This window comes from Oncorhynchus keta, chromosome 4 (assembly GCF_023373465.1).
Source record: "Oncorhynchus keta strain PuntledgeMale-10-30-2019 chromosome 4, Oket_V2, whole genome shotgun sequence".
Taxonomy (NCBI): Eukaryota; Metazoa; Chordata; class Actinopteri; order Salmoniformes; family Salmonidae; genus Oncorhynchus; species Oncorhynchus keta.
This window is the reverse complement of record NC_068424.1, coordinates 706,807-732,691: the sequence shown is the minus strand read 5'-3', so window position 1 is coordinate 732,691 and position 25,885 is coordinate 706,807. Positions and strand designations below refer to the sequence as shown.

General features: G+C 47.0%; 1 protein-coding gene across 2 annotated transcripts in view; it reads right to left on the bottom strand.

The window, feature by feature from the left end:
* The window catches only part of LOC118382070 (cytoplasmic protein NCK1-like), a 99,000-nt gene extending 74,996 nt beyond the window's left edge, over positions 1–24,004 (bottom strand). The window contains exon 1 of one of the 2 annotated variants that reach the window (XM_052498585.1): positions 23,813–24,004. In XM_052498585.1, coding sequence (XP_052354545.1) covers positions 23,813–23,842 — 30 coding nt within the window. In that variant the 5' untranslated portion in view covers positions 23,843–24,004. Of the gene's footprint in view, positions 1–23,786 lie in introns of both variants that reach the window. The other variant, XM_052498589.1, reaches the window with a different exon arrangement.
* Between the last annotated feature and the right edge of the window lie 1,881 nt (positions 24,005–25,885).

Here is a 25,885-nt window from a genome sequence, read left to right as displayed (position 1 = left end):
TTGGTTTTACATTACATACTTATTCTAAAATGTTTTCTTTTCAAATCTACACAACATACCCCCATTATGACCAGGCAAAAACAGGTTTAATAAAACTGAATTATCACATTGACGTAAGTATTCAGACCCTTTACTCAGTACTTTGTTGAAGCACCTTTGGCAGCGATCACAGACTCGAGTCTTCTTGGGTATGACGCTACAAGCTTGGCACACCTGTGTTCTCTCTCAATCTTCTCTGCAGATCCTCTCAAGCTCTCTCAGGTTGGATTGGGAGCATTGCTGCACAGCTATTTTCAGGTCTCTAGAGATGTTTGATCCGGTTCAAGTCCAGGCTCTGGCTGACCCATTCAAGGACATTCAGAGACTTGTCCTGAAGCCACTCCTGCATTGTCTTGGCTGTGTGCTTAGGGTTGTTGTCCTGTTGGAAGGTGAACCTCCGCCCCAGTCGGAGGTCCCGAGCGCTCTGGAGTAGGTTTTCATCAAGGATCCGGGGGGAAGCTGTCTGGCTGTCACTACAGGACTAAACAAGACACCGGGGGGAAGCCGTCTGGCTGTCACTACAGGACTAAACAAGACCCCCGGGGGGAAGCAGTCTGGCTGTCACTACAGGACTAAACAAGACCCCCGGGGGGAAGCAGTCTCGCTGTCACTACAGGACTAAACAAGACCCCGGGGGGAAGCAGTCTGGCTGTCACTACAGGACTAAACAAGACCCCCGGGGGGAAGCAGTCTCGCTGTCACTACAGGACTAAACAAGACCCCCGGGGGGAAGCAGTCTCGCTGTCACTACAGGACTAAACAAGACCCCCGGGGGGGAAGCCGTCTCGCTGTCACTACAGGACTAAACAAGCCCCCGGGGGGGAAGCCGTCTGGCTGTCACTACAGGACTAAACAAGACCCCCGGGGGGAAGCAGTCTCGCTGTCACTACAGGACTAAACAAGACCCCCGGGGGGGAAGCCGTCTCGCTGTCACTACAGGACTAAACAAGACCCTCGGGGGGAAGCCGTCTGGCTGTCTGTCACTACAGGACTAAACAAGACCCCCGGGGGGAAGCCGTCTGGCTATCGCTGCAGGACTAAACAAGCCCCCGGGGGGGGGAAAGCCGTCTGTCTGTCACTACAGGACTAAACAAGACCCCCTGGGGGAGGCCGTCTGGCTGTCTGTCACTACAGGACTAAACAAGACCCCCGGGGGGAAGCCGTGTGGCTGTCACTACAGGGCTAAACAAGACCCCCGGGGGGAAGCCGTGTGGCTGTCACTACAGGACTAAACAAGACCCCCGGGGGGAAGCAGTCTGGCTGTCACTACAGGACTAAACAAGACCCCGGGGGGAAGCAGTCTGGCTGTCACTACAGGACTAAACAAGCCCCCGGGGGGAAGCAGTCTGGCTGTCACTACAGGACTAAACAAGACCCCGGGGGGAAGCCGTGTGGCTGTCACTACAGGACTAAACAAGCCCCCGGGGGGAAGCAGTCTCGCTGTCGCTACAGGACTAAACAAGCCCCCGGGGGGAAGCCGTCTGGCTATCGCTACAGGACTAAACAAGACCCCCAGGGGGGAAGCCGTCTGTCTGTCGCTACAGGACTAAACAAGACCCCCGGGGGGAAGCAGTCTGTCTGTCGCTACAGGACTAAACAAGCCCCCGTGGGGACGCCGTCTGGCTGTCTGTCACTACAGGACTAAACAAGACCCCCGGGGGGAAGCCGTCTGGCTGTCGCTGCAGGACTAAACAAGCCCCCGGGGGGGGGAAAGCCGTCTGTCTGTCACTACAGGACTAAACAAGCCCCCGGGGGGAAGCCGTCTGGCTGTCTGTCACTACAGGACTAAACAAGCCCCCGGGGGGAAGCCGTCTGGCTGTCACTACAGGACTAAACAAGACCCCCGGGGGGAAGCCGTCTCGCTGTCACTACAGGACTAAACAAGCCCCCGGGGGGAAGCCGTCTGGCTGTCGCTGCAGGACTAAACAAGCCCCCGGGGGGAAGCCGTCTGGCTGTCACTACAGGACTAAACAAGACCCCCGGGGGGAAGCCGTCTGGCTGTCACTACAGGACTAAACAAGACCCTCGGGGGGAAGCAGTCTGGCTGTCACTACAGGACTAAACAAGCCCCCGGGGGGAAGCCGTCTGGCTGTCGCTACAGGACTAAACAAGACCCCCGGGGGGAAGCCGTCTCGCTGTCACTACAGGACTAAACAAGACCCCCGGGGGGGAAGCCGTCTGGCTGTCACTACAGGACTAAACAAGACCCCCGGGGGGAAGCCGTCTGGCTGTCACTACAGGACTAAACAAGACCCCCGGGGGGAAGCCGTCTGGCTATCACTACAGGACTAAACAAGCCCCCGGGGGGGAAGCCGTCTGTCACTGCAGGACTAAACAAGACCCCCGGGGGGGAAGCCGTCTGTCTGTCACTACAGGACTAAACAAGACCCCCGGGGGGGAAGCCGTCTGGCTGTCACTACAGGACTAAACAAGACCCCCGGGGGGAAGCAGTCTGGCTGTCTGTCTCTACAGGACTAAACAAGACCCCCGGGGGGGAAGCCGTCTGGCTGTCACTACAGGACTAAACAAGACCCTCGGGGAAGCGGGGGAAGCGTCTGTCTGTCGCTACAGGACTAAACAAGACCCCGGGGAAGCAGTCTGTCTGTCTGTCACTACAGGACTAAACAAGACCCCGGGGAAGCCGTCTGGCTGTCACTACAGGACTAAACAAGACCCCCGGGGGGAAGCAGTCTGGCTGTCTGTCTCTACAGGACTAAACAAGACCCCCGGGGGGGAAGCCGTCTGGCTGTCACTACAGGACTAAACAAGACCCTCGGGGGGAAGCCGTCTGGCTGTCTGTCACTACAGGACTAAACAAGACCCCCGGGGGGAAGCCGTGTGGCTGTCACTACAGGGCTAAACAAGACCCCCGGGGGGAAGCCGTGTGGCTGTCACTACAGGACTAAACAAGACCCCCGGGGGGGAAGCAGTCTGGCTGTCACTACAGGACTAAACAAGCCCCCGGGGGGAAGCAGTCTCGCTGTCGCTACAGGACTAAACAAGCCCCCGGGGGGAAGCCGTCTGGCTATCGCTACAGGACTAAACAAGACCCCCAGGGGGGAAGCCGTCTGTCTGTCGCTACAGGACTAAACAAGACCCCCGGGGGGAAGCAGTCTGTCTGTCGCTACAGGACTAAACAAGCCCCCGGGGGGAAGCCGTCTGGCTGTCTGTCACTACAGGGCTAAACAAGACCCCCGGGGGGAAGCCGTCTGGCTATCGCTGCAGGACTAAACAAGCCCCCGGGGGGGGGAAGCCGTCTGTCTGTCACTACAGGACTAAACAAGACCCCGGGGAGGCCGTCTGGCTGTCTGTCACTACAGGACTAAACAAGCCCCCGGGGAAGCCGTCTGGCTGTCACTACAGGACTAAACAAGACCCCGGGGAAGCCGTCTCGCTGTCACTACAGGACTAAACAAGCCCCGGGGAAGCCGTCTGGCTGTCGCTACAGGACTAAACAAGACCCCGGGGAAGCCGTCTCACTGTCACTACAGGACTAAAGAAGACCCCCGGGGGAAGCCGTCTGTCTGTCACTACAGGACTAAACAAGACCCCGGGGAAGCCATCTGGCTGTCACTACAGGACTAAACAAGACCCCGGGGAAGCCGTCTGGCTATCGCTGCAGGACTAAACAAGCCCCGGGGGGAAGCCGTCTGTCTGTCACTACAGGACTAAACAAGACCCCGGGGAGGCCGTCTGGCTGTCTGTCACTACAGGACTAAACAAGCCCCGGGGAAGCCGTCTGGCTGTCACTACAGGACTAAACAAGACCCCGGGGAAGCCGTCTCGCTGTCACTACAGGACTAAACAAGCCCCGGGGGAAGCCGTCTGGCTGTCGCTACAGGACTAAACAAGACCCCGGGGAAGCCGTCTCGCTGTCACTACAGGACTAAACAAGACCCCCGGGGGGAAGCCGTCTGGCTGTCTGTCTCTACAGGACTAAACAAGACCCCCGGGGGGAAGCCGTCTGGCTGTCACTACAGGACTAAACAAGACCCCCGGGGGGAAGCCGTCTGGCTGTCTGTCTCTACAGGACTAAACAAGACCCCCGGGGGGAAGCCGTCTGGCTGTCACTACAGGACTAAACAAGCCACTTGAGACGGACGACTCTCTGAAGCAGAGGGAGGCATTCTGGAACACGATGCCATACAGATGTTTGGCCGGGACGATAGCAGTATCACATTGAAAACACGTATCTCTTTGGTCCTTCAAAGACCTGCTGTGTGTTAAATATTGTGCTGTAGCTTGGGAAATAAACACGTGTGACAATGGATAACGTCATAATGATGTCTGTTTCCAACACTACGGTGGTTAAATCCACTTCCTGTTCAGTTTCCTTCCCATGATACTAAGGAGTACGGTGATAAATGGGATGGTCCAGATGTAGGCTAGTTAAATACAACAAGGGAAATGTTTGAAAGACGGGTGAAAGAGAGAAGGAAACAGACATTTAAATTTCACACAGAACCTACACCTGGCAATATTCCTTTCATACAGAAATCAGGTTGAGGTGGGCACACACACACACACACACAGTAGGTCTATGTTTCCTGTTCTGGGAGCAGTCCTATCTCCTCCCGTGTGCCGTTGAGGTTCGTTTTCACTGCGTAATAGTGAAACCAGTCGAAGTGTACTCTCGTTATGTTCAACCACCTCCCTCATGGCGAAGCCTCGTCTTCCCCCTTCAAACTGTTACCACCTGGAAGACCTCGGCCGTCACTAAACAATGGAAATGTTTGTTCTCTAACCGTCAGCAGCCAGATATTTAACCGAATGTTGTGATTACTGATCAATTACATCTAGAATTAGTAGGTTCCATTAGTTATTTTAATACACCTTTATTTTTGTGGTGTGGTTTTTCTACAAGCCCCTTAGGCGTCCAACCACACCGTTTAAAATCTGTTTCGTTGTATCACTTAACCACACCGTTTAAAATCTGTTTAGTTCTATCACTTAACCACACAGTTTAAAATCTGTTTAGTTCTATCACTTAACCACACCGTTTAAAATCTGTTTAGTTCTATCACTTAACCACACCGTTTAAAATCTGTTTCGTTCTATCACTTAACCACACCGTTTAAAATCTGTTTTGTTCTATCACTTAACCACACCGTTTAAAATCTGTTTCGTTGTATCACTTAACCACACCGTTTAAAATCTGTTTTGTTCTATCACTTAACCACACCGTTTAAAATCTGTTTTGTTCTATCACTTAACCACACCGTTTAAAATCTGTTTAGTTCTATCACTTAACCACACCGTTTAAAATCTGTTTAGTTCTATCACTTAACCACACCGTTTAAAATCTGTTTAGTTCTATCACTTAACCACACCGTTTAAAATCTGTTTTGTTCTATCACTTAACCACACCGTTTAAAATCTGTTTCGTTCTATCACTTAACCACACCGTTTAAAATCTGTTTCGTTCTATCACTTAACCACCCCGTTTAAAATCTGTTTTGTTCTATCACTTAACCACACCGTTTAAAATCTGTTTTGTTCTATCACTTAACCACACCGTTTAAAATCTGTTTTGTTCTATCACTTAACCACACCGTTTAAAATCTGTTTTGTTCTATCACTTAACCACCCCGTTTAAAATCTGTTTTGTTGTATCACTTAACCACACCGTTTCAAATCTGTTTTGTTGTATCACTTAACCACACCGTTTCAAATCTGTTTTGTTGTATCACTTAACCACACCGTTTAAAATCTGTTTTGTTCTATCACTTAACCACACCGTTTAAAATCTGTTTAGTTCTATCACTTAACCACACCGTTTAAAATCTGTTTAGTTCTATCACTTAACCACACCGTTTAAAATCTGTTTCGTTCTATCACTTAACCACACCGTTTAAAATCTGTTTTGTTCTATCACTTAACCACACCGTTTAAAATCTGTTTCGTTCTATCACTTAACCACCCCGTTTAAAATCTGTTTTGTTCTATCACTTGTTATCTTTGTAGCAAATCAAAAAACTGCCTCAATCTCTACAGAACCACACAATGAAATATGAAATGAAAGTTATTTCAGTGGCAATATAAAAATCTCTTCATAGAAAGACTGTGACCACTGTTCATGACAATCTTTCTCACTACTTAAGAGGAACTTCATTAAAATACACCAAAACCACGGAAGATAGACAGATGAAACCCAAACATTGACACTGTGGACAACTTCCCCACACAGAAAGAGGAAGTTAAGCCGATGCCGGTTCAGTCTTCTGCATGATAAGTCAAGACGAACAGTTGAGAACATTCCGCTGCACACAGAGGTGCTGTCTGAAATGGCACCCGACACAGTATATAGTGCCCTGCTTTTGACCAGAGCTTTACGGGTAGTGCCCTGCTTTTGACCAGAGCTTTACGGGTAGTGCCCTGCTTTTGACCAGAGCTTTACGGGTAGCGCCCTGCTTTTGACCAGAGCTTTACGGGTAGCGCCCTGCTTTTGACCAGAGCTTTACGGGTAGCGCCCTGCTTTTGACCAGAGCTTTACGGGTAGCGCCCTGCTTTTGACCAGAGCTTTACGGGTAGCGCCCTGCTTTTGACCAGAGCTTTACGGGTAGCGCCCTGCTTTTGACCAGAGCTTTACGGGTAGCGCCCTGCTTTTGACCAGAGCTTTACGGGTAGCGCCCTGCTTTTGACCAGAGCTTTACGGGTAGCGCCCTGCTTTTGACCAGAGCTTTACGGGTAGCGCCCTGCTTTTGACCAGAGCTTTACGGGTAGCGCCCTGCTTTTGACCAGAGCTTTACGGGTAGCGCCCCTGCTTTTGACCAGAGCTTTACGGGTAGCGCCCTGCTTTTGACCAGAGCTTTACGGGTAGCGCCCTGCTTTTGACCAGAGCTTTACGGGTAGCGCCCTGCTTTTGACCAGAGCTTTACGGGTAGCGCCCTGCTTTTGACCAGAGCTTTACGGGTAGCGCCCTGCTTTTGACCAGAGCTTTACGGGTAGCGCCCTGCTTTGACCAGAGCTTTACGGGTAGCGCCCTGCTTTTGACCAGAGCTTTACGGGTAGCGCCCTGCTTTTGACCAGAGCTTTACGGGTAGCGCCCTGCTTTTGACCAGAGCTTTACGGGTAGCGCCCTGCTTTTGACCAGAGCTTTACGGGTAGCGCCCTGCTTTTGACCAGAGCTTTACGGGTAGCGCCCTGCTTTTGACCAGAGCTTTACGGGTAGCGCCCTGCTTTTGACCAGAGCTTTACGGGTAGCGCCCTGCTTTTGACCAGAGCTTTACGGGTAGCGCCCTGCTTTTGACCAGAGCTTTACGGGTAGCGCCCTGCTTTTGACCAGAGCTTTACGGGTAGCGCCCTGCTTTTGACCAGAGCTTTACGGGTAGCGCCCTGCTTTTGACCAGAGCTTTACGGGTAGCGCCCTGCTTTTGACCAGAGCTTTACGGGTAGTGCCCTGCTTTTGACCAGAGCTTTACGGGTAGTGCCCTGCTTTTGACCAGAGCTTTACGGGTAGTGCCCTGCTTTTGACCAGAGCTTTACGGGTAGTGCCCTGCTTTTGACCAGAGCTTTACGGGTAGTGCCCTGCTTTTGACCAGAGCTTTACGGGTAGTGCCCTGCTTTTGACCAGAGCTTTACGGGTAGTGCACTGCTTTTGACCAGAGCTTTACGGGTAGTGCCCTGCTTTTGACCAGAGCTTTACGGGTAGTGCCCTGCTTTTGACCAGAGCTTTACGGGTAGTGCCCTGCTTTTGACCAGAGCTTTACGGGTAGTGCCCTGCTTTTGACCAGAGCTTTACGGGTAGTGCCCTGCTTTTGACCAGAGCTTTACGGGTAGTGCACTGCTTTTGACCAGAGCTTTACGGGTAGTGCCCTGCTTTTGACCAGAGCTTTACGGGTAGTGCACTGCTTTTGACCAGAGCTTTACGGGTAGTGCCCTGCTTTTGACCAGAGCTTTACGGGTAGTGCACTGCTTTTGACCAGAGCTTTACGGGTAGTGCACTGCTTTTGACCAGAGCTTTACGGGTAGTGCACTGCTTTTGACCAGAGCTTTACGGGTAGTGCACTGCTTTTGACCAGAGCTTTACGGGTAGTGCACTGCTTTGACCAGAGCTTTACGGGTAGTGCCCTGCTTTTGACCAGAGCTTTACGGGTAGTGCACTGCTTTTGACCAGAGCTTTACGGGTAGTGCCCTGCTTTTGACCAGAGCTTTACGGGTAGTGCACTGCTTTTGACCAGAGCCTACAGGGTGCCATTTCAGACGCAGCTCCCTACATGTACCCTTCCTTGACGGGGCCTCGTACCCCTCCTTGACGGGGCCTCGTACCCCTCCTTGACGGGGCCTCGTACCCCTCCTTGACGGGGCCTCGTACCCCTCCTTGACGGGGCCTCGTACCCCTCCTTGACGGGGCCTCGTACCCCTCCTTGACGGGGCCTCGTACCTCTCCTTGACGATTCCTGATACCTCTGTTATTAACAGGAGTTGGAACCGGTTCAGAAAACAGAAAATAACAAACATTTTCAAGAAACTGAAACTGAACGAAAATGATCCGTAACAGAAAATGCGGAACCGGCTAATAAAATGTTTAATGTTACAGGCCTTTTCTTCATCTAGTAAAACAACAAAAACGCAACACAGCGCGTATGCAAAGCCCTCACTCAATTGTATTCCAGTGTCTTCCTGCAAGCTGAATTTTTTTTTGAGTGGGTTTAGGCTACCTGCCCCTCCAGATCATAGGCTACTGTACTGACGCTACATGTTTGATTCAGAAGATAGCTCATTTAAAAAAAAATATCTTGAGAAGAACGGGTTGTCTTGTTCAATGCTTGTTATTAAGGATACTATAGGCCTATAGGTTATAACGTCTCATGTTGGATTTCTTAACTACAAGAAGGGCATGATGTGTTTTTAATTCTGGTGCCTCTCCGAAAACACGAGCTTGTTAGCTAGCTAGCTCAAAGTTCCCATAGAAGCCGCTCCACCTAGATATAATTCTGTTCATTTCATAACAAGATGCCCCAGAGCTTCAAGCCTCCTCAACCCTCTCTTGCTCTTTCCCCACCCGCAAAAAGTCGACAATTCTTGAGCCATAGGCTACACGCATTTAAACTAGCTTGCTTGCTCTATCCGCACTGATTGGTGAAGTAATTTAATGACTTAAATGTGAAAAACGCGGATTTCAAAAGGTTAAAAAAGGAACACTATAAAGCGGTACTTTTTTGGGGGTTCGAACCAGTTCAGAACTTTATTTTGCTGCTCCGAAGAAGTAGCATGAAAATTAAAATTAAAAAAAATTGGGACTCTGTTCAGAACGTTCCAATCCCTGGTTATTAATGAGCGTTCAGACATGTGTCCACATGCATGAGCAGCCATAGTAAAAACCAGTCAGCCAGAGAGAGAGATCATGAACCAGAAATCAGGAAGTGAAATGGAGATCAGCTTATGCAATATTGAGACTGGCAAGCGCATTAGAGAAGTGAAGTAAGATGGTGGTCGAGATTATTTTTCCTCCATTGCTCAATTTAGTCCTAAAATGTGAACTGTCTAATACAGCAGAGTTGTCATTTGACTAGAGGGGGTTTTCAGACACTTATTAGCAGACAGAGAACAGTTCTCTCTAATGTCGATTGTTGTGGAAACTGGAGCCCATTAGCTAACCAGAGCTTTAGACAGACGAGTACACAGGATGGGGAGCTAAAGAACAAACAAATTAGACTAATTAATTACTAATAGATTGAAACAAAAATAAATACATTTAATAAATATATATAAATTCTGTGTTGGGGAACAATGACGAAATCCAAACATTAAAACTGAATTCAACAATATAACTTACTAGGAAATCAACTAAATGTGTCGAACTTATTAGAAAAATGAATTAATTTGCCCAAGTTAAATCATAAGACATGGACCACATGCATCAGTAATTGGCATTTTCCCGCCGTCCTGTATACATGGTTTAGCCGTTGGCGATGATGCCAATGCTAACCTTCTCTTATAGGAGATGAAAAGACGACAAATTAGCCTGTCTACCTGGCATAAGGAGATCAGGATTATTTGCGTCGATCCAGTAGCCATTTTGTTTTGCGAAATCTGCCATCACACGAGCGCTACAGAAGCATCCCTATCCGAACAGAGGTCTCTGGTTGGTGCACAGTTGGATTTAAAAAAGGGTAACTACAGATTTTTCCCAGACCTCAAAAAGGTGGTCTCCTGATGTGGTTTAAATATTGTTGAGGAATTAGAAAAACTACAAAATTGGACATTCTATTTTTTTTCAGGGAAAACCTGAAAAAGGGAAAACCAAATCAGAGGAAACTGAATTTGGGGTGGGGGTCAACCGAATCAGACAAAATAAAAATATTTTATAGGTCCCTAATTATTTATTTTCAATCTACACACAAAACCAAATAATGACAAAGCGAAAAAAGGAGTTTATACGTTTGAAAAACTTTCTAATCTAAAAACTAAAGTTTTATTTCCTTCAGAATTCAGACCCTTCGCTATGAGACTCGAAACTGAGCTCAGATACATCCTGTTTCCATTGATCATCATTGAGATGTTTCTACAACGTGATTGGAATCCACCTGTGGTGGCAAATTCAATTGATTGGAAATTATTTGGAAAGGCACACACCTGTCTATATAAGGTCCCACAGTTGACAGTGAATGTCAGAGCAAAAACCAAGCCATGTCAAAGGAATTCTCCAATGTGGCTCCGAGACAGGATTGTGTTGAGGCACAAACATGTCTGCAGCATTGAAGGTCCCTAAGAACATTGGCCTCCATCATCCTTAAATGGAAGAGGTTTGGAACCACCTAGAGAGTCTTCTTAGAGCTGGCCGCCCAAGAGCCTTGGTCAGGGAGGTGACCAAGAACCCAATGGTCACTGACAGAGCTCCAGAGTTTCTCTGTGGAGATGGGAGAACCTTCCAGAAGGACAACCATCTCTGCAGCACTGAGTAGCCAGGTGGAAGGCACTGCTCAGTAAAAGGTTACATGACAGCCCGCCTTGAGTTTGCCAAAAGGCACCTAAATAACTCAGAAACAAGATTCGCTGGTCTGATAAAACCAAGATTGAACTCCTCGGTCTGAAAGCAAAGCGTCACCTCTGGAGGAAACCTGGCACTATCCCTACGCTGAAGCATGGTGGTGGCAGCATCATGTCTGAAGGAAACCTGGCACTATCCCTACGCTGAAGCATGGTGGTGGCAGCATCATGTCTGAAGGAAACCTGGCACCATCCCAATGGTGAAGCATGGTGGTGGCAGCATCATGTCTGAAGGAAACCTGGCACTATCCCTACGCTGAAGCATGGTGGTGGCAGCATCATGTCTGAAGGAAACCTGGCACTATCCCTACGCTGAAGCATGGTGGTGGCAGCATCATGTCTGAAGGAAACCTGGCACCATCCCTACGCTGAAGCATGGTGGTGGCAGCATCATGTCTGAAGGAAACCTGGCACTATCCCTACGCTGAAGCATGGTGGTGGCAGCATCATGTCTGAAGGAAACCTGGCACTATCCCTACGCTGAAGCATGGTGGTGGCAGCATCATGTCTGAAGGAAACCTGGCACCATCCCTACGCTGAAGCATGGTGGTGGCAGCATCATGTTGTGGGGATGTTTTTCAGGGGAAGCGACTGGGAGACTGAGGAAAACAACCCTAAGCACACAGCCAAGACACGCAGGAGTGGCTTCAGGACAAGTCTCTGAAAGTCCTTGAGTAGACCAGACAGAGCTCGGACTTGAACCAGATCGAACATCTCTGGAGAGACCTGAAAATAGCTGTGCAGCGACGCTTCTCATCCAACCTGACAGAGCTTGAGATAACCCACTGAAGAAGAATGGGAGAAACTCTCCAAATACAGGTGTGCCAAGCATGTAGAGTCATACCCAAGAAGACTCGAGGCTGTAATCACTGCCAAAGGTCCTTCAACAAAGTGCTGACTGAATACTTAATGTAAATGTGATATTTCAGTTTTTATTTTTGATACATTTACGAACATTTCTAAAACATGTTTTTTGGGGTATTGTGTGTAAATTTGATGAGGGGAAAAAACTATGTGATCCATTTTAGAATAAGGCTTTAACGTAACGAACCGTGGAAATAAAATCTAAGGATCTTAATATATTCCGGTTATTCTCTAACAAACTAATAATTATTATTATTTGGGGGTGCTTATATTAGGTATATTATCACATCTGTTTCTTGTATATCCCATCTCCCCGAGACACACGCGTCATTGTCCAGCGCCCCCAGGAGCACGAAGGTGCATAAAGATGGCGGAATTCAGATATGACGTCATCGTTTGAACACCATCTACAGAGTTCTGAAACTATGGCGCAACTATAAAATCAGCACAATCTACTTTTTCGCTTTTTAAAAATTGCTGTCGTCTTGGAGCTAAAAATTGAGATCATATTGTACCGCGCTAACGCCGATACAAGAAGAAACAAACAAAACAAGAGTAGCGATACGCCAAACTTATTAGCCAATGAGGCGATGGGGGCCGCCATCTTTATTCACCTTGCTATTGGGGTTAAGTTCCTTGCTCAAGGGCACAGTGACATTTTTCACCTTGTCGGCTCCAGGACTCTACCTCGGAGTGTGGTGTCAGGAAAATAACCTCACACTCAACGTCAACAAAACAAAGGAGATGATTGTGGACTTCAGGAAACAGCAGAGGGAGCACCCCCCTATCCACATCAATGGAACAGTAGTGGAGAGGGTAGTAAGTTAAGTTTCTCGGCATACACATCACAGACAAACTGAATTGGTCCACCCACACAGACAGCATAGTGAAGAAGGCGCAGCAGCGCCTCTTCAACCTCAGGAGGCTGAAGAAATTTGGCTTGTCACCAAAAGCACTCAAACTTCTACAGATGCACAATCGAGAGCATCCTGTCGGGCTGTATCACCGCCTGGTATGGCAACTGCTCCGCCCACAACCGTAAGGATCTCCAGAGGGTAGTGAGGTCTGCACAACGCATCACCGGGGGCAAACTACCTGCCCTCCAGGACACCTACACCACCCGATGTTACAGGAAGGCCATAAAGATCATCAAGGACATCAACCACCCGAGCCACTGCCTGTTCACCCTGCTATCATCCAGAAGGCGAGGTCAGTACAGGTGCATCAAATCTGGGACCGAGAGACTGAAAAACAGCTTCTATCTCAAGGCCATCAGACTGTTAAACAGCCATCACTAACATTGAGTGGCTGCTGCCAACACACCGACTCAACTCCAGCCACTTTAATAATGGGAATTGATGTCAAATATATCACTAGCCACTTTAAACAATGCTACTTAATATAATGTTTACATACCCTACATTATTCATCTCATATGTATATGTATATACTGTACTCGATACCATCTACTGCATCTTGCCTATGCCGCTCTGTACCATCACTCATTCATATATCTTTATGTACATATTATTTATCCCTTTACACTTGTATGTATAAGGTAGTAGTTTTGGAATTGTTAGTTAGATTACTCGTTGGTTATTACTGCATTGTCGGAACTAGAAGCACAAGCATTTCGCTACACTCGCATTAACATCTGCTAAACATGTGTATGTGACAAATAAATTTGATTTGACCTGCCACCTATTAGGCTAGTCACCACTTTGTAGGGTGTATTTTTCATACTGTTTCAGTTCAAAACTAGTCTGTACAATGTGGGTAATGCTAGCTGGCCTAGCCCTCTAGGCAGAGCAGCGCAGCACGAGGCAGGATGCAGGGCTTGTGAATGAGTTGCTCACTGTTGCTGCACACTGTAGGCCTCAGGGAGCAGGCACGGGCCTGGGAAAGGGGCTGAGGCCTGGGAGAGAGCGACACATAGCGGGAGGGGGAAGTGGAGCAGGGGTCCCCTTGCTAACTGTTGCTGCACACTGTAGGTCTCAGGGAGCAGGCACGGGCCTGGGAAAGGGGCAGAGGCCTGGGAAAGGGGCAGAGGCCTGGGAAAGGGGCAGAGGCCTGGGAAAGGGGCTGAGGCCTGGGAAAGGGGCTGAGGCCTGGGAAAGGGGCTGAGGCCTGGGAAAGGGGCTGAGGCCTGGGAAAGGGGCTGAGGCCTGGGAAAGGGGCTGAGGCCTGGGAAAGGGGCTGAGGCCTGGGAAAGGGGCTGGGGCCTGGGAAAGGGGCTGGGGCCTGGGAAAGGGGCTGGGGCCTGGGAAAGGGGCTGGGGCCTGGGAAAGGGGCTGGGGCCTGGGAAAGGGGCTGGGGCCTGGGAAAGGGGCTGAGGCCTGGGAAAGGGGCTGAGGCCTGGGAGAGAGCGACACATAGCGGGATGGGGAAAGGACTTCTCCACAGGGCTAGAGGCTCCCAGTGGCCAGTTATTGCCAGTCCAGTAAATCTCTCACTCAATGGACTGGGGGTGACTTTTAGCCTTAAAGGAAACAGCCCTTTATAAATAGCCTAGCTTGCCTCAACTCCCTCCCCCTAGCGAGCTATAGCTCCCCCCAGCACACTGGGATACAGTCTCCCTCTTCCCATCCACGGAACCTTCATTTCAGACTGAAGAGGGAAAGTACAATATTTACCAGCTGCAACAGGCCCCCTGCCACACACACTCACATATATGTTTTCCAGTGAAGACAGAAAGGGAAATATTGAAATCAAGAGAATATCATGCTGAGTAGAGCAGACTGGAGACATTGGGTTGCCGGTAGAGCAGACTGGAGACATTGGGTTGCCGGTAGAGCAGACTGGAGACATTGGGTTGCCGGTAGAGCAGACTGGAGACATTGGGTTGCCGGTAGAGCAGACTGGAGACATTGGGTTGCCGGTAGAGCAGACTGGAGACATTGGGTTGCCGGTAGAGCAGACTGGAGACATTGGGTTGCCGGTAGAGCAGACTGGAGACATTGGGTTGCCGGTAGAGCAGACTGGAGACATTGGGTTGCCGGTAGAGCAGACTGGAGACATTGGGTTGCCAGTAGAGCAGACTGGAGACATTGGGTTGCCGGTAGAGCAGACTGGAGACATTGGGTTGCCAGTAGAGCAGACTGGAGACATTGGGTTGCCAGTAGAGCAGACTGGAGACATTGGGTTGCCGGTAGAGCAGACTGGAGACATTGGGTTGCCAGTAGAGCAGACTGGAGACATTGGGTTGCCAGTAGAGCAGACTGGAGACATTGGGTTGCCAGTAGAGCAGACTGGAGACATTGGGTTGCCGGTAGAGCAGACTGGAGACATTGGGTTGCCGGTAGAGCAGACTGGAGACATTGGGTTGAGTAGACTGATGCCCCATGTCATTGATCCACAACCCATAGGTAAGGCTGTACAGTCAAATAAGGATGTCCCAAATGCAATTCTAAAGTCTAATACATCCAGTGTGATTTCAACAGATTTGTCAAATAAACAATTGTCTTTTGTTGATTTTAAATAACATTCCAACCTCATTTAGCCTGATCTATTCAATTAAGGCATAATTCTACTATGAATTAATTAGCATCACTGTCAATAAAATACTTTTATTTTGAAGGCTAACTGCGAAGTCCACTATTGTGACTAATCCTTATTGTGGCTAGCTTCACATAGATGGGTCCGACCACCATTAATCAAATAAGAACGGTCTTATAAATTAGGGTTATTTTAGCTAACTGCAGCTCTACTGAAACAGGTGGTAGCCGGCTAACTGCAGTTGGTGTTAGCCGGCTAACTGCAGCTACTGAAACAGGTGTTAGCCGGCTAACTGCAGCTACTGAAACAGGTGTTAGCCGGCTAACGATAGCTACTGAAACAGATTGTCGGTTTGCTGTTTTTGGAGAAGAACATTGTTTGCATCCATATTTGTTATTTATTTATTTTATTTTATTTATTTTTTTTACTTCAGCTAGCTAGCTTTTTTTATGACCAGCACTGTAGGTGAGACAACTTTACCAGCATCATAGCATACGTATCGATGAATCGCTGTGATATATGAAAGACGTGTGATAGTGTAATCAATGTGTAATAACTACATAAAATAATGAATACTTAAAAAATATTTTATGTGGACGTGCAGTCATATTCAGGTCCTGATTGGTCAACAAGTTTATTTGACACTAAGACCCAAATGGCGTTCCATAGAAGTCCTGGTTGAGAATGAAACGACTGAACAACGAAACAGCACAGCAAGTAAGTGAAAGAAATAGGTTGTGATGATGTTTTTCTGGTAATGGGGACATATGTAAAATGCCAACAAAATAACTTTTTGGTCAGTGTGGTGTGTGTGTGTAACCTTTATTTAACTAGGCAAGTCAGTTAAGAACAAATTCTTATTTACAATGACAGCCTACCCCGGCCAAATCCAGAAAACACTGTGCCAATTGTGCGCCGCCCTATGGGACTCCCAATCACAGTCGGATGTGATACAGCCTGGATTCGAACCAGGGACTGTAGTGACAACCTCATTCACTGAGGTGCAGTGCCTTAGATCGCGACCATGTGTGTGTTTTAACTATTTAACTGTACAAGAATTCTTTAAAAAAGCCGCTAACATTTTAAATATCGGTTATCAGTATCGTTTTTTTTATAGCAAGGAAAATATATCGGCTATCGGTACTGGCCAAACATGTCATGTTGCGTCACTCATCAAAAGCCTTTTCAAAGTCAGCTATGAAGAGCAGAGCTGGTTTCTCAGGTTAGACAGCAGATCAGGTTAGCTACTGAAGACAGAGCTGGTTTCTCAGGTTTTATTTTTTTCAGGTTAGTCAGCTATAGCAGAGCTGGTTTTCAGGTTAGTCAGCTATGAAGAGCAGAGCTGGTTTCTCAGGTTAGTCAGCTATGAAGAGCAGAGCTGGTTTCTCAGGTTTGAAGAGCAGAGCTGGTTTTTTAGTCAGCTATGAAGAGCAGAGCTGGTTTAGGTTAGAGCTATGAAGAGCAGAGCTGGTTTCTCAGGTTAGTCAGTGAAGAGCAGAGCTGGTTTCTCAGGTTAGTCAGCATGAAGAGCAGAGCTGGAATCGAGGTTAGAAGCAGAGCTGGTTTTAGGTTAGACAGCAGAGCTGGTTTCTCAGGTTAGACAGTGAAGAGCAGAGCTGGTTTCCAGGTTAGACAGTCAGCAGAGCTACAGGTAAGACAGCAGAGCTGGTTTCTCAGGTTAGACAAGAGCTGGTTTTCAGGTTGACAGCAGAGCTGGTTTCATAGGTTAGACAGCAGAGCTGGTTTCTCAGGTTAGACAGCAGAGCTGGTTTCTCAGGTTAGACAGCAGAGCTGGTTTCTCAGGTTAGACAGCAGAGCTGGTTTCAGGTTGAGCTGGTTTGACAGCATAGCTGGTTTCTCAGGTAATAGACAGCATAGCTGGTTTCTCAGGTTAGACAGCATAGCTGGTTTCTCAGGTTAGACAGTAGCTGGTTTCTCAGGTTAGACAGCAGAGCTGGTTTCTCAGGTTAGACAGCAGAGCTGGTTTCCCAGGTTAGACAGCAGAGCTTCTTCCCAGGTTAGACAGCAGAGCTGGCTTCCCAGGTTAGACAGCAAATCCCAGGTTAACAGCAGCTGTCCCAGGTTAGACAGCAGAGCTGGCTTCCCAGGTTAGACAGCAGAGCTGGGCAGAGCTGGCTTCCCAGGTTAGACACAGAGCTGGCTTCCCAGGTTAGACAGCAGAGCTGGCTTCCCAGGTTAGACAGCAGAGCTGGCTTCCCAGGTTAGACCAGCAGAGCTGGCTTCCCAGGTTAGACAGCAAGCTGGCTTCCCAGGTTCACTGGCTTCCCAGGTTAGACAGCAGAGCTGGCTTCCCAGGACTCAGCAGAGCTGGTTTCTCAGGTTAGTCAGATATGAAGAGCAGAGCTGGTTTCTCAGGTTAGTCAGCTATGAAGAGCAGAGCTGGTTTCTCAGGTTTCAGCTGAAGAGCAGAGCTGGCCAGGTTAGTCAGATATGAAGAGCAGAGCTGGTTTCTCAGGTTAGTCAGCTATGAAGAGCAGAGCTGGTTTCTTTAGACAGCTATGAAGAGCAGAGCTGGTTTCCCTAGACAGCAGAGCTGGTTTCGGTCAGCAGAGCTGGTTTCTCAACATGTCAGAGCTGGTTTTTGAGTCAGCAGAGCTGGTTTCTCAGGTTAGTCAGCAGAGCTGGTTTCTCAGGTTAGACAGCTATGAAGAGCAGAGCTGGTTTCCCAGGTTAGTCAGCTATGAAGATCAGAGCTGGTTTCCCAGGTTAGTCAGCAGAGCTGGTTTCTCAGGTTAGTCAGCAGAGCTGGTTTCTCAGGTTAGTCAGCAGAGCTGGTTTCTCAGGTTAGTCAGCAGAGCTGGTTTCTCAGGTTAGTCAGCAGAGCTGGTTTCTCAGGTTAGTCAGCAGAGCTGGTTTCTCAGGTTAGTCAGCAGAGCTGGTTTCTCAGGTTAGTCAGCAGAGCTGGTTTCTCAGGTTAGTCAGCAGAGCTGGTTTCTCAGGTTAGTCAGTTATGAAGATCAGAGCTGGTTTCTCAGGTTAGTCAGTTATGAAGATCAGAGCTGGTTTCTCAGGTTAGTCAGTTATGAAGATCAGAGCTGGTTTCTCAGGTTAGTCAGCAGAGCTGGTTTCTCAGGTTAGTCAGCAGAGCTGGTTTCTCAGGTTAGACAGCTATGAAGAGCAGAGCTGGTTTCCCAGGTTAGACAGCAGAGCTGGTTTCTCAGGTTAGTCAGCAGAGCTGGTTTCTCAGGTTAGTCAGCAGAGCTGGTTTCTCAGGTTAGTCAGCAGAGCTGGTTTCTCAGGTTAGTCAGATATGAAGATCACTGCTGGTTTCTCAGGTTAGTCAGTTATGAAGATCAGAGCTGGTTTCTCAGGTTAGACAGCAGAGCTGGTTTTATGAAGCAGAGCTGGTTTCTCAGGTTAGTCAGCATAGCTGGTTTCTCAGGTTAGACAGCATAGCTGGTTTCTCAGGTTAGACAGCATAGCTGGCTTCCCAAGAGCAGAGCTGGTTTCCCAGGTTAGCTTCCCAGTTAGCTGAAGAGCAGAGCTGGTTTCCCAGGTTAGACAGCTAGCTGAAGACAGCAGAGCTGGTTTCCCAGGTTAGACAGCAGAGCTGAAGAGCAGAGCTGGTTTCCCAGGTTAGACAGCAGCTATCCCAGGAGACAGCAGAGCTGGTTTCTCAGGTTAGTCAGCTATGAAGAGCAGAGCTGGTTTCTCAGGTTAGTCAGCTATGAAGAGCAGAGCTGGTTTCTCAGGTTAGACAGCTATGAAGAGCAGAGCTGGTTTCTCAGGTTAGACAGCTATGAAGAGCAGAGCTGGTTTCTCAGGTTAGTCAGCTATGAAGAGCAGAGCTGGTTTCTCAGGTTAGACAGCTATGAAGAGCAGAGCTGGTTTCTCAGGTTAGTCAGATATGAAGAGCAGAGCTGGTTTCCCAGGTTAGTCAGAGCTGGTTTCTCATAGACAGCAGAGCTGGTTTCTCAGGTTTCAGTTACAACAGAGCTGGTTTCTCAGGTTAGACAACAGATATAGACAGCAGAAGGTTAGTCAGCAGAGCTGGTTTCTCAGGTTAGTCAGCTATGAAGAGCAGAGCTGGTTTCTCAGGTTAGTCAGATAAGCTGGTTTCTATGCTATTTAGCAGAGCTGGTTTCCAGGACTTACAGAGCTGGTTGCATACATTCTACATAGCTGGTTTCCCAGGATCAGAACCCACTACCCTGGCGTTACAAGCGCCATGCTCTACCAACTGAGCTACAGAGCAGATGATAATGACTTTGTTGAGACCTTATTCAGACAGTAATGACATTATATTCAGACAGTAATGACATTATATGGGGAGATAGGCAAATCGGGGGAAACAGTGGGAAGGTCGGAAGCAGGGATTGATCCCGGTTCTCAGGTGGAAAGTTCTCTGAGACACGTGCTGTGAAATGTTACCACTACACCAAGGCGCTGCACAGGAAAAGTTTATATTCATGGTTGATGGTTGTGAGGAACCAAATCATAGATTGCTTGACAAGGTAAGGTCACAAACTTTTAGCATTTTGGGTGACCTCTTTAAAACATGACTGGAAGAAATTCCTGCAGGCTCTAATGAAGATCATTATTCAGGTCATTTATGTCTATTAGTTTAAGGTATCTGCCACCAATTTACTTTACAGATTAAAAAATGATATATTTGTGAGTTGTGAGTCCCCCTACCATCTCCACAATACTAAAATGTCAAAATGTCCACCTCTGGATCCCCAATGTTTGACCAAATTATTTTCATAGTTAAAAAAAAATAAAAATCAGGCCACCTTACCAAAACATACAGGTCCACCTGCCCCCTTTTCTTTGTCAAAGCCTAATGACAAACCACCAAACAAGGGGACTAATACATGTGTGAATTAAATTAACATTATGCTGTCAAAATGCTGCATTCTGCAATAGGAACGAGTGTTTACAGCAACCTAATTTTGTAGACAATATTGTCTAGTCTTTACAGTTACAGTATAAACTCAGCGGAGAACGTTCCCTCTCCATTCAGCTCCACTCTAATCTTGAGGGGCGTTTCTTTAAAACGCGCATCAAATCTCCTTGGCCCTTTCCATAACTAGACCAATCATATGCTTCAATGTGCCGCGGTTCACAGTGCTGTGGCATGACTGGACAATGGGCGGATTCGATTATGCTGAACCGTGGGGGCGCCGGGCATAGGCCCGTCACTTGAAAAGGGCGAAAGCGGAGGAGACGAGCCCTTCTCAAATAGAACACTGATGTGTGCCGTTTGGTCATGTTGTCAACAAGGTAGCATGGTGCATCGTCCAGACACATACATCATCTGTTTTCGATCAAATAAAAATGGTTTGAATTTTCTGATAAAGCATTTTTTTTTTCAAAAGCAATTCCTTTTTGCATGGAGAGAACACCAAATGCTACTAATTACTACACGTGATGAATTACAAAACTTTTGTTTTGAGCAGACTTCGCCGTGGGCTTTGAACGGGGAACTTAACTCACGACCCGGAAGGCAGCCCACTTCCAAATCGAATGCAATCAACTTTCAACCGAAACAAAACCCGCATATACAGGGGCCTGGGCGAAATCAATCAAGCCCCCTCAAATGACAGCGGTTTCGGCTAGTGATGTTCAATTGCATGCGCAGATGCTCCGATTTGTCTTGCGGTGGCAAGGACAATAGTTGCTTTGCATTGGCACCCTGCATATTCACTATGAGCATGTAATACATTATGTTCTAGTCCAGGAGTTCCCTCTGACAAGACAAACATGCTACATAACCCATGTATGGCAGTGATGGGCAGTCATGTTAATTAACAGACTGCATCTCAATCTACATTACATTCTGTCAGTTGTTTTGATAAAGAGGTACTATTTTAATGAGGACTTCTGCATAATTTATTTTTAAAACATGTCTTTGATCCAACCCGTTCTGTCAAAAAGATAAGTTTGATAACATGGTTGGCCAGAGTTTAAACAGCTAAAACACAGGTAACGTGCCAGACTGTAAGGCTAACACAGCTTGGTTGGGTTAACTAGCTATGTCATTAGGAAAATATGGCAAGGTCCAGATGACAATCAATGGTTTTCCACAGTCGTCAGTGAAAGATCAGTCAGCTAGGGGTGCTAAAGATCAGTCAGCTAGCTCTTTGATAGGGGCACTAAAGATCAGTCAGCTAGCTCTTTGATAGGGGCACTAAAGATCAGTCAGCTAGGGGCGCTAAAGATCAGTCAGCTAGCTCTTTGATAGGGGTGCTAAAGATCAGTCAGCTAGCTCTTTGATAGGGGTGCTAAAGATCAGTCAGCTAGCTCTTTGATAGGGGTGCTAAAGATCAGTCAGCTAGCTCTTTGATAGGGGTGCTAAAGATCAGTCAGCTAGCTCTTTGATAGGGGCACTAAAGATCAGTCAGTCATTAGGAAAATATGGCAAGGTCCAGATGACAATCAATGGTTTTCCACAGTCGTGAGTGAATGATCAGTCAGCTAGGGGTGGTAAAGATCAGTCAGCTAGCTCTTTGATAGGGCACTAAAGATCAGTCAGCTCTTTGATAGGTCTTCAGTCAGCTAGGGGTGCTAAAGATCAGTCAGCTAGCTCTTTGATAGGGGTGCTAAAGATCAGTCGGCTAGCTCTTTGATAGGGGTGCTAAAGATCAGTCAGCTAGCTCTTTGATAGGGGTGCTAAAGATCAGTCAGCTCTTTGAAGGGGTGCTAAAGATCAGTCGGCTAGCTCTTTGATAGGGGTGCTAAAGATCAGTCAGCTAGCTCTTTGATAGGGGTGCTAAAGATCAGTCGGCTAGCTCTTTGATAGGGGTGCTAAAGATCAGTCGGCTAGCTCTTTGATAGGGGTGCTAAAGATCAGTCGGCTAGCTCTTTGATAGGGGTGCTAAAGATCAGTCGGCTAGCTCTTTGATAGGGGTGCTAAAGATCAGTCGGCTAGCTCTTTGATAGGGGTGCTAAAGATCAGTCAGCTAGCTCTTTGATAGGGGTGCTAAAGATCAGTCGGCTAGCTCTTTGATAGGGGTGCTAAAGATCAGTCAGCTAGCTCTTTGATAGGGGTGCTAAAGATCAGTCAGCTAGCTCTTTGATAGGGGTGCTAAAGATCAGTCAGCTAGCTCTTTGATAGGGGTGCTAAAGATCAGTCGGCTAGCTCTTTGATAGGGGTGCTAAAGATCAGTCAGCTAGGGTGCTAAAGATCAGTCAGCTAGGGTGCTAAAGATCAGTCAGCTAGCTCTTTGATAGGGGTGCTAAAGATCAGTCGGCTAGCTCTTTGATAGGGGTGCTAAAGATCAGTCAGCTAGCTCTTTGATAGGGGTGCTAAAGATCAGTCGGCTAGCTCTTTGATAGGGGTGCTAAAGATCAGTCGGCTAGCTCTTTGATAGGGGTGCTAAAGATCAGTCGGCTAGCTCTTTGATAGGGGTGCTAAAGATCAGTCAGCTAGCTCTTTGATAGGGGTGCTAAAGATCAGTCGGCTAGCTCTTTGATAGGGGTGCTAAAGATCAGTCAGCTAGGGGCGCTAAAGATCAGTCGGCTAGCTCTTTGATAGGGGTGCTAAAGATCAGTCGGCTAGCTCTTTGATAGGGGTGCTAAAGATCAGTCAGCTAGCTCTTTGATAGGGGTGCTAAAGATCAGTCGGCTAGCTCTTTGATAGGGGTGCTAAAGATCAGTCAGCTAGCTCTTTGATAGGGGTGCTAAAGATCAGTCGGCTAGCTCTTTGATAGGGGTGCTAAAGATCAGTCAGCTAGCTCTTTGATAGGGGTGCTAAAGATCAGTCAGCTAGCTCTTTGATAGGGGTGCTAAAGATCAGTCAGCTAGCTCTTTGAAAGGGGAACCCGTGAACCGTTACTGAGTGGCAAATGGCTATGGAAATCTTACAACAACAAAAAAGGTAGCCTGGCTAGTTAGCCAACTAGTTATGCAGTAAATTGGCTGGTTAACTAAGTTAACTAATAAGCATTCCAAGTTTAAAATGCCTTGACAAAATATAAGACAACAGCCCCAATTATGACCGGGTTTCTGACCAATAATAATAATAATAATAATTTAGATGTCTTCTAATTGAAGGGTATCGCAGAAAACTGAATCCGTGAGACAGAACAATCAAAGCCAGCCAAGTTAGTTGTCACTCTGGCTAGCCTGCTAACCAACCAGGTGGCTAACACTAACATAGAGTCATCTAACGTTAGCCAGTGAGTTGCCTTGTGAAGTAAGCGTTGATGTGAAACTCGTCAATATACTATTTATCAAACATTTAGCTACAACGTTAAAAAAAAAATAGGACTGTATTTTATTGTCATGCCGTGCCCCCCCCCAACCCCTATTCCAGATTTTAGGTCAGAGAAGTGTAGCCAACCTAGCTAGCTAGTGTTAGCCGAAAAACAGGCTAGTTGGCGAAGCTAATTAAAACGCATAATGAACATCACAGACCCCGCTGGTCTTCTTACCTGTGAATTTAGCTGATAGGCCGTACCTGTCCGTTTTTGCTTGATGAAACCACCATATTATACTGAAAAGGGGGGATTTGAAACGCAGGTGTAGATGGATGGTGACTAGATAGGACCAAAACCTAGCTAGCTAGCTGGCTGTTTATCATATGCCTTTTTTTGGAAAGAGCTAGCGAGCCTCCTGGTTTCCAGCACGACGCCAACTCTTTGGAGATGTTCACGATGCACCACTCCTATTGGTTGTCACAGGGGAAACATCGTATTCTTATTGGACGATGTCAGTGTCAATCAAACCGGTGCCGCGGCAACAATCCCATTGATATGAAATGTTTATTTTTCAGACACATTTTCTATTTCCATATGTGCTCTCATGTAGAAAGTGGTATGAAGTACAATTAAGTAAATACATTTTAAGTATCTGTATTTACTATTTATTTATGTTTTACTGCACTACATTCCTAAAGAAAATAATGTACTGTAACTTATAATGTTATAATAATGTACTGCATGCTTTTAGCGCACTGGAGATCGGGCTAGAAAGTCAAGGGTTCGAGGCCTGCTCCCTGCCTGTTTCATTACAGTACTTTTTACTCCATACATTTCCCTGACACTCAAAAGTACTCATTACATGTTTAATGCTTATCGGGACAGAAAAATTGTCTAATTCATGCACTTATTAAGAGAACATCCCCGGTCATCCCTACTACCTCTGATCTGGCGGACTTGCCAAACACAAATGCTTAGTTTGTCTGTGTTGGAGTGTGCCCCTGACTATCCATAAATAAAATAAATCGTGCCATCTGGTTTGCTTAATATAAGAATTGAAATGATTTATAATTCTATTTTGATACATAAGTGTATACTCGTCAGACATCATGATACCTCATCAGAAGTGTCCACTTAATTTGAGGGGATAGGGTGTGTCTTTTTAAGGGTTTGGAATGTGGACTTAGTCTCGTCTCGGCGAGAGGTCTGTGCTGTGTGCACTGGCGGACTTACCTTCATTCAGGCAGATGAGAAAATGACCTCAGACCTCACATCAGGGGGCCTCATGACCTGCATATAACTAATGATATATATATATATATAAACATAAATTATTTCTCAGACCAGCAAGCATCTCTAAAATCTGTCTTAAGAAAACATCTGTATCCTACAAACGATTTGGCCGACAAAAATGAATATAACCCCTATGGATGGTGGATTCTCACCAACACGATTGTGTTCTCCGTTTTGCTAAACGAGACTCATCTGAAGGAAACCTGGCAACGGGATGAAAATCAATATAAGTGTAAAAAAGCTGTACTGGTAATTACACCTCAAAACAAACAGAGCCTCCAGAAAGTATTCAAACCCCTTGACTATTTCCGTATTATGTTGTGTTAGATATTTTTGGTCGCTGGCCTAGACACACTATCCCATCATGTCAATGTGGAATTATGTTTTTTGACATTTTTACAAAACGTATTAAAAATGAAAAGCTTTAATGTCTTGAATGAGTAGGTATTCAACCCCTTTGTTATGGCAAGCCTAAATATGTTCAGGAGTAAAGAATTGCTTAAATTAACAAGTCACATACAGTGCCTTGCGAAAGTATTCGGCCCCCTTGAACTTTGCGACCTTTTGCCACATTTCAGGCTTCAATAATTTTGCACGCCCAATTTTTCAGTTTTTGATTTGTTAAAAAAGTTTGAAATATCCAATAAATGTCGTTCCACTTCATGATTGTGTCCCACTTGTTGTCGATTCTTCACAAAAAAATACAGGTTTATATCTTTATGTTTTGAAGCCTGAAATGTGGCAAAAGGTCGCAAAGTTCAAGGGGGCCGAATACTTTCGCAAGGAACTGTATGTTCAGGAGTAAAGAATTGCTTAGATGAACAAGTCACATATGTTCAGGAGTACACTTTTCTGCATGGACTCACTGTGTGTGCAATTTTATTTCACCTTTATATAACCAGGTAGGCCAGTTGAGAACAAGTTCTCATTTGCAACTGTGACCTGGCCAAGATAAAGCGTAGCAATTCGACACAACACAGAGTTACACATGGAGTAAACAAAACATACAGTCAATAATACAGTAGAACAAAATAAAATAA